This window comes from Perognathus longimembris, chromosome 10 (genome assembly GCF_023159225.1).
Source record: "Perognathus longimembris pacificus isolate PPM17 chromosome 10, ASM2315922v1, whole genome shotgun sequence".
Lineage (NCBI taxonomy): Eukaryota > Metazoa > Chordata > Mammalia > Rodentia > Heteromyidae > Perognathus > Perognathus longimembris.
The window spans coordinates 31,424,556-31,432,949 of NC_063170.1; the positions used below are offsets into that span (position 1 = coordinate 31,424,556).

The following is an 8,394-nucleotide window of genomic DNA, read 5'->3' on the forward strand; positions in this document are numbered from 1 at the left end:
TTCCTCATATATACAAGTTAAAGACTATAAGAGGTTACAGTCACAATCTTATTTATTTACAAGCACAGGATGAGTCCCTAACCTCCCCCTTCCCTCCCCCCCCCCCCCAAGATACAGCAACCCTACCCAGCCCAGTTAAATACTGCAACCAGGGGTAAGGAAGGTTGGAAGGAGGAAATAAGGGAAGTAGAGGATTAGGGGACTGTACCCCCACATTAAATAGTTATATACACAGCAGTTCCTGTGGTTCTGTTCAGAGCAGTGGCTGACCCCACCCCCACAGGACATGGAATGTGGGGAGAGGGAAAAGGGTACTGAGGCCAGAGCCAGCCCTGGTGAAGTGCAATAGCAGCAGCACGGTCCTAATGGTGCACAAGAGGGAGGGATTCCCCCCCCCCCCCAGGGCTTCCCACCCTACCCTGCCCTGGAATGTGTAAGTGGCTCCCAGGAAGAAGCACACAGGTAGAGTCCAGAACACAAGTTCCAGGGCAATGTTCGCCTACTTCACCCTAAACACAGTAACCCTGGGAGGAAAACAGCCAGCAGCAGTCTTGTCTACCCCTCCAGACCTAAGCAGGGGCCTGGTTCATTTATACTTCTTCCCAGGAAAAAGGAAGGCAACTGCTTGGCTTCCTTACAGAAGCCTTGGAAGCCTTTTACCCCAGCCCCCTTTGTAGTGTTACTGTCCCAACTAGGGAGGGGCCAAGCAGTCTGAATCACAGGGGCTCAGAAGTTCTGGACTGGGTGGCTGACCTTCATACAGGCCCAATAGAGAGCCCGGCCCAAACACAACACAGCCAACAGGATGACAAACGCCCAGGCTGCATAGATACCTCCATATTGCTGTGCATGTTCCCATGTGCCAAACTGATAAATGAGAAAGAAGAAAAAGAAATGTTAATATTGATGCTTCACTACTTCCTAGAAACCCTAGGAACAGTAACTCATTTTCAGTCTACTCCTTACCTACATGTAACCACCTTTCAGAATGTCAGGTTGTTCAGCTAGTTCCCTTCCCCCAGGTAGAAAAATACTCATACCATTCCAGACTGCCAGAATTTCTCATTCCTTCCCATGGAACCAGGCTTCCTTGCAGTAACTCAATTTAAGCCACTTTTCCATTGAAATAATGTCTTCAAATAGGATGCTTTATTTTTAAATTATTTTGATTTGTGTGTGTGTGTGCTGGTACTAGGGCTTGAACTTGGGGCCTAAGGCTGGAGCTCTACCACTTCTACTTTCAGATTTTTGCTAAGTGGAGTTCAGAGTGTCTTGGATTTGTCTTCCCTGACTCAGATCTCAGTCTCTTGAGTAGGTAAGAATCCCAATTGTGAGCCAGCAGTATCCAGTAGCATTTCAGTTTTTGACTAATCTAAGAAACCCCTCCCAGTTTTTTGCTTTTTTGGAAGGGAAAGTAAAGTTGAGATGGCATTTTACTGTGTGGCCCATGTTGGCTTTCAACTAGTGATTCTCACCTCAGCCTTCCAAATGCTGAGACTGAAGGTGTACATCACCAGGCCTGGCTTTCATTATTTTTTTGGATACCAGTTTCTCAAATTAGTCTACAATGAGGCTGATGAATGAAAAAGTTACTCACAGCAAGACCAGTGGCAGTGACTGCCAAGAGTAAGCCAAGCAAAAAGCAGCAGATACATCTCTTCCTTGGATACCTTCGCCCAATAGATGACCTGTGGAGTGGCAAATTGACACTTGGAACAGACTTTTCACTCCACATATCATTTAATCACCAGTATACTCCTTGGTCACTTACACTTTCCTGCAGTGTGGGCATCGTGCTAAGGTTCGGTCAGTGAACTCTGTCCACTATGGGAAAAGAAAAGAACCTAATTGTAGAAAGATCTTCTTCCATGAGAACCTTGGGGTAGAGAAAAGCTGAGAAAGATAGCCTTCCAGGACAGACTTTCAAACTATTCAGGGGGCTGGGAACATGGCCTAGTGGTAAAGTGCTCGCCTCGTATACATGAAGCTCTGGGTTCGATTCCTCAGCACCACATATATAGAAAAAAGCCGGAAGTGGCGCTGTGGCTCAAGAGTTAGTGTGCTAGCCTTGAACAAAAAAAAAGCCAGGGACATTGCTCAGGTGCTCAGGCCCTGAGTCCATACCCAGGACTGGCAACAAAAACAAACCAAACCAAACTATTCATTATCACTACTCCTAGTTTACCTCCCATTCCTCCTCACCAGAAAAGTGTTCTTGCAATGTCCACAAATGACCCTGACACCCATTGGCTGAGGTTCTGGACTGAGAGGTCCTGGATGCACAGGTCCCAAGTTGATGATTCTTTTGCTATATAGGAGGAAAATGGTATCTTGAAAAGGCTTTTCATTCTAAAAATACCCCACACTGTCATTCCTTGACATCCTCCACTACCTACCTCCTATCAAGTTCTTTGCTAATCTGCTTATGGGAGACAGTATGTCCCTTCACCCAGTCCTACCACAGAGAATCTCTGAGGAAGAACACTACTTAAGAGTCTCTTATACTAACCTCATGATAAATCTCCTAGCCAGAGATTCTACCCTAAAAAACACTATTTTATACCAGTCTTTCTACTGAGAATGAAGGAAGATAGTTGTAAGTAAGACAGCCCACCCCACATCTTTTTTTTTTCCTTTTTGTCAGTACTGAGACATGAACTCCAGGCCTGGGCATTATCCCTTAGCTTTTCCCTCACTTGAGCCAAACTCCACTCTGGCTTTTTGCTGATTAACTCAGTTAACTGAAGTCTCCCTGTTTTTTCTGGTTAGGCTAGCCTCAAACATTGATCTTCAGATCTCAGCCTCCTGAGTAGCTAGAATTCTAAGCACAAGCCACTGGCACCCAGCTGCCTTTTCTCCTTCTTAATAAATTTACATTCTTTATAACCACCCCTTTTTTTTCTTTCCAATTTCCTCTACCTATTGTCTTCCCCACCTCATGCCTCTTACCAATAGGGACGAGGACAAGCAATCCGCTGGGAGGTTACTTTGCAGATAAGGAGACAGTTACAAGGACATCGGACATATTTTTTTCCTGGGGGTGCATTCTTGATTGGCTAGAAAATAATAGGCACATCAGCAAACAAATCTCCAATCCCAATCCCTTCCATATCCCTCCAAAATACACTTTATTATGAAATATCATAGAGATATGGGAGAAGTCAAGAGAAGGGGGTGGGGGTGGAGGGAGGGTCTGATTCTCGATTAGAACTACACCAGTATTCAGAACAGGTGTGAAAGGGAGGGGCGTTGACACAAGCACTGGAAAGTAGCTTGGAAGGAAATGGCTGGTTGAGACTCCTAGAACTGAAACTGTGTTTTAAGAAGAGTCCTTGGTGAGAGTCCAGAATTAAAAGGGATCAAAAAGAGGCTCCAGGAAACAGGGATCATTTTGTAGTATATATAACTCACAGTGGCTTCATTGCAGACACCACATTTGACTACATGCTGATGCATCTTGCCTTCCACGTTGATGAGAGACTGGCAGACACGGCAGGTGATCATGGGGGCATTCCCACTGTCCGGGCTGGTCAGGGGTGAGTATGGGGGTGGGTCCTCCCCAGGCAGCACAGCTGGATGGCCCTCAGGGAAAGGGGGAAAAGCTGAAAGAGGAAGCAGAAAGGACTAGATCACTGGAAATTCTAGATCTTCAGCCTTTCTGATCAGACTTGGCGAGCTCATCCTAATGGGAGCTTCTACTTGATTCCTCTCTACTCACTTCCCGGGATCGCGACAGTAGCCCGAAGGAGGCTCAGCCGTCCAGGTGCGTCTCTCACCTCGCGCCGGCCCCGCCTCCGCCCTCGGCCCCGCCCCCTCCTCGCCTCTCCAGTACTCCAGGGAACCTCTCAGACCCGCCCCGGCTTACCATGGGGTGGGGCATGTTTACCGGCTCCGTACGGCGGTGCGGAGGGGGTCAGGCCTCCCCCGGGCCCAGCCCCGCTCCCACCGGGCCCTACTAAACCGTTGCCTCCGGCGCCACCGTCGATGGACTCGGACAGCAACGGGGAACGCTCTCCATCTGCCGCCATAGCCGCCACCGCCACCTCCCGCTCGGGCCAGCGATCCGGCTCCTTTGCTGCTGCTACCGCCGCCGCCGCCGCCGCCGCTACCGGGTCCCCAGGGCGCTTGCGCGCCGTGCGCCCGACGCTCCCCGCCCCCCCCTCGAGCCAGCGGCCTCCCCGCCCCTTCCGTCCCGGGCACGTGATAGGCTGTCCTGCCCCCTCCCTGCTGCTATTCGCAGAGCCAAACCAGTTCCCATTTCTCAAAGCCAGCCCTCGCTTTCCATAGGGTGTCGTCGCGCTGACGTCACACACTGACGTGCCTGGAGCGGCTGATCGTGCGGGGACTGCACGTGACTGGAGGGCCGCGAGCCATTGGAAGCGTGGCCCATCGCGCTACCACCAGACTGAGGTGGGGCTGGGCTGCCACCGCTCTCCGGTCACGTGCTTCGGGCCTCGGCGTGCGGCGTTCTGCGGCCGGCCTGACCTGTCGCGCGGTCTGCGGCACCTCGGTGGCGGAGTCACGGCTAACGGGCGTTTCTTCGCTTTACCACCGGCTCCGCACTGGTTGTTGGCTTCTTCGCCTTGGGACCTCGGTGATCCCCGCGGCACACAGCCTTATGGGCCCACATTAGCGCCAGCGGACAGGAGGCGCGGCGTAAACCTTGTCGGCTGAGAGGCAGAGACTGGGGACGAGGCGGAAACTTGGGCGGCTGTGAGCTGCGAGCCGAGTACGGGTTGTCGGAGTGGCCGTGGACAACGTCAACCACTTGTCAACTGGAAGAAATATTAAGAAGCCCAAGTGACATTGTCAAGTACCCCAGCATTTGGTTGAGGTGGGAGGATTACACGTTGAAGGGCCGCCTGGGTGCCGAGATACCCTGTCTTGCAAAGAAAAAGCATTCCTGACCACTGGTGGGTCACACCTAGGATCCTAGGTATCCAAGAGGCTGAGAACCGCGGTTGGGAGCCAACCCTGAAAGGATATGTCCTGGCCATCCCTGAGGACCATGCGGAGATAATCACAGACAGGAGAAGAAGGTTCATAATTATCAGTGGGGCCATAGTTCCCACGGGAGAGGGAGCTACATGGTGTCTGCACCTTATCCAGGTGGCAGCTTCTCTCTCTGGGGGTAAAGGAGAAGTAGGTAGGTAGTAAGTAGGAGTGGCTCATTTGGTATGGGTGGATCTGGGGGCTAGTGGGAGGAGCTGAGGCTAGGGAAATGCTAACAAGCCCCTTACAATTAACAGACAAAAGATGGAAGTGGAGTCAAGTGGTAGAGCATCAGTCCTGAGACAGTGTGAGGCTTTGAGTTCAAGCCCAGCACCAACACAAAGAAGAGAAGGAAAGGAGGAAGTGCAAACTCATTGTACCACGAAGGAAATTATCACCAGCCTTACAGTTCATGAGACTGGGTCCTCCAAAAACTGTTCCTACAAACTCCCCTCTCTTCCCTGGTCAAATGGTGAACCGGATTCAGGGGGAGATGGTGGCGGGTAAGGAGTCAGTGAGAAAGTGGCTGTTGATGGTGTCATATGTGAGACTCTAGGTTCCACCCCAGAACTGTTAAAAAAAAAAAAAAAGTTGGAATTGTAGTTTGTGGCTCCATTCCTTGGAAGGAGAGCTCATCTTTTTTACTCGATTTTATCACCACCACGCATATGACTCAGTAATTGAATATGTTGATCATATCCAAAGACATTTTAATCACGTTTGGTAGGGCACTATCTAGTCTTGCTTTGCCCTCAGCCATGAACTGTTACTGAAGGTCATTTTAATGAGTGTTGAACAGTATGTTGAGCGTATAATCCTAGCTACTTAGGAGGCTGATATTCCTGGTTTGAAGCCAGCCAAGGAATAATTGTTTTGCTGGTACTCAGTACTCAGTTTGTCTTAGTTAAACAAGTAGAGGGTAAGGAGGGACCCAAATGGGAAAGAGTACTGAGAAGTCAAGAGGAGATATTTCTGAGTTCATACTCTACATCCGATTGTTAAGAGTGGAAACAATTTCACTTTAGAATCTCCATGGCCAGGAAGATTCCCTTTTCCTGAAGAAATTCTATTGGCATAGTAATCATAGATAAGTCAGAAGCTCTTTTAGTGCTGGTTGTCCCAGTCCTTGAGTATTAAAGGCCTGGGGGCTTAAGTGGCAGACCAGAAATATCTCCAGTCCGGAAGCCAGGAAAAAAAATAATGCTCTAAGCATTTGTTTGGGGAGTCTGCTCTGGGCTTTAACTGCCAGCAGCAGTCCAGGTATTTATATGTTATTATAATGTCCAGCACCCAGCAGCAGTTAAGCTCCTCTAAGCCTTTAGTGCTAAGACACAGTCCTACTACAACTAGTGTTATAGGCAAGGTTGTAAACATCCTCAGTCCTGTTCATGTTACAGATGTCAGGCCTAGACCTCAAGGCTTGGGTGCTTCTCTTCTGATTCTTTAAGGGTTTTATTCTTTACTCTTAAATCTTTGTCATCTTCTGCCTCTTCCTCTTCCCCTTTCTACTTAGTACTTGAAGTTCAGCCATGCTACTACGGATGAAGATCACAGGTAGATAAGACTATGGAAGGAAGTTTGATTTTGGTTTTTGCTGGGACCAGAGCTTGAACTCAGGCCCAACCTGAGCAGCCAAGTACATGAGAATCTTATCTCCAATTGTAATAGGGTGGTCAGATCTGGCCAGTGTCATCATTAGCTGTGGAGGAACTTCAGGTTGACTCCAGCTCAGATTAGAGCAGAAGCCAACTCCATCTTCACTAAGATCTCCCCAACCCTATCCAGGGAAGTTCCCCTTTGCTGTGATAAGATAGTGTAAACTGCTTGACCACCTGAAGCATGGAAAGTTCAAGGAACGTTCAAGGTTAAACCCGTGCCCTCCTGTGAGTAGGCCACCTGCATCACGTGAGCCCCGCCAAATCCATGCACCAATTCTAACTAGAATGATAGGTTGGTTCAAACAGATACTATGAGACAGACTGTAACTGTATTGGCCACCTGCGTGCGGCCTAGCATGCTCTGTAAGTGTTGTAGCTACATTGGCCGCCTGCGTGTGGCAAGTTTGTGATGTTTGCCTTAAAACCAGGCTGGAAGGCCACACGGACATGTGGTTCCAGCTCCAGAGTCTGGGCTGCACACGTGCAGGTGGCTCCAGCTCCCAAGTCTGGGCTGTGACCAAGGCCGGTCGGTTCACTTTTTGTTCACTTTTTAGTTCCCCAATAAATCTGTCTTTTTGTCATCTTGTAGCTGGAGACTGTGTGGTGGACTCTTGGGGGAACCAGGAATCACCTCTCTTGGGGGGGACCCCGTTTCATTGTAGCAAACCCCCACTCTACTTCACATTTAACCACCAAAAAGCTGTGGTCCAGGTGGCAGAGTGCTAGTGTTGTAAGAAAACAGAAGCCACATTTTGAAAAGTTGAATCTTGGAGTCCTTATTAAAAGGTTGGTGAGGGGCTGGGAATGTGGCCTAGTGGTGGAGTGCTTGCCTCGCATACACCTAGCCCTGGGTTCAATTCCTCAGCACCACATATACAGAAAAAGCTAGAAGTGGCACTGTGGCTCAGGTAGCAGAGTGCTAGCCTTGAGCAAAAGGAAGCCAGGGACAGTGCTCAGGCCCTGAGTTCAAGCCCCAGGACTGACAAACAAAAATAAAAGGTCAGTGACTGCATGATGGACTTCTGTCTCAAATACCAACAGCCAGCAAATAAACTTAACACTGTTAGGAAACTGAACCATGAAGGTCAGAAAGGAAAGAATGAAGAAAAACAATACCAACAAACCAATTCAGCTCCAATGGAGAGCTGAAGTGGGAGGCATAGTGAAGGAATAAGAGCCAGGAGATAGGACATGAACACAGAGACATGTGGAATGGCACAATGGTGCCTGAGCCGGTCCAGTCCTAAGTAGGGTCAGGTCAGGGGGCAGGATCACAGGAAAACCAGGCACTGGACTGACAGGTTTAGTACCATATCAGCCAAGTGCCTGCCCCTGCCTCCAGGGATTCAGGCACACTTGGAGGCAGTGGCTTCACCTTCCCCCACTATGAAGACAGGATGTCAGACCCTACCATCTACCATGTGGCCAAGATGGTGCCAGCCAGACCTGGTCTCCCTATTTCTCTAGCCTTAAGCAGAAAAGCTCAGGGACAGTGCCCAGGCCATGTACATATATGTGTGTATTATATGACATGCATAGAATATATATGGACATAATATATATGCACATATACATAGAGACTACATAGAACATGCATCTAAGGGATAACTTAGGAGAAGGGGAAAAGGAAAAAAATGTAAGGTTTAGCCTAAAGGAAACTGCTACAGGCAATTTCTGCTTTTAGGCAGAAAATTTTACGGGAGTAGAGTATACTGACAACCCACACAAGATGGGAGTGAGAAAG

The 8,394-nt window shown here is 49.0% G+C and overlaps 1 protein-coding gene across 2 annotated transcripts; it reads right to left on the reverse strand.

Annotated features, from left to right (window-relative positions):
* Positions 1-34: 34 nt before the first annotated feature.
* Pip4p1 (phosphatidylinositol-4,5-bisphosphate 4-phosphatase 1) lies at positions 35-4,118 on the reverse strand. Of its 2 annotated transcripts, none has more exons than XM_048355708.1 (7): positions 3,887-4,118; positions 3,412-3,602; positions 2,950-3,056; positions 2,203-2,308; positions 1,772-1,824; positions 1,598-1,688; positions 35-867 (listed from the first exon to the last, which is right to left on the reverse strand). In XM_048355708.1, the coding sequence occupies exons 1-7, from the start codon at positions 4,026-4,028 to the stop codon at positions 727-729; spliced, it is 831 nt and encodes a 276-aa protein (XP_048211665.1). In that variant the 5' UTR covers positions 4,029-4,118; the 3' UTR covers positions 35-726. The 2 variants fall into 2 exon arrangements, with proteins under 2 accessions (XP_048211665.1, XP_048211664.1); XM_048355707.1 differs by having other exon boundaries at positions 3,866-4,117.
* Between the last annotated feature and the right edge of the window lie 4,276 nt (positions 4,119-8,394).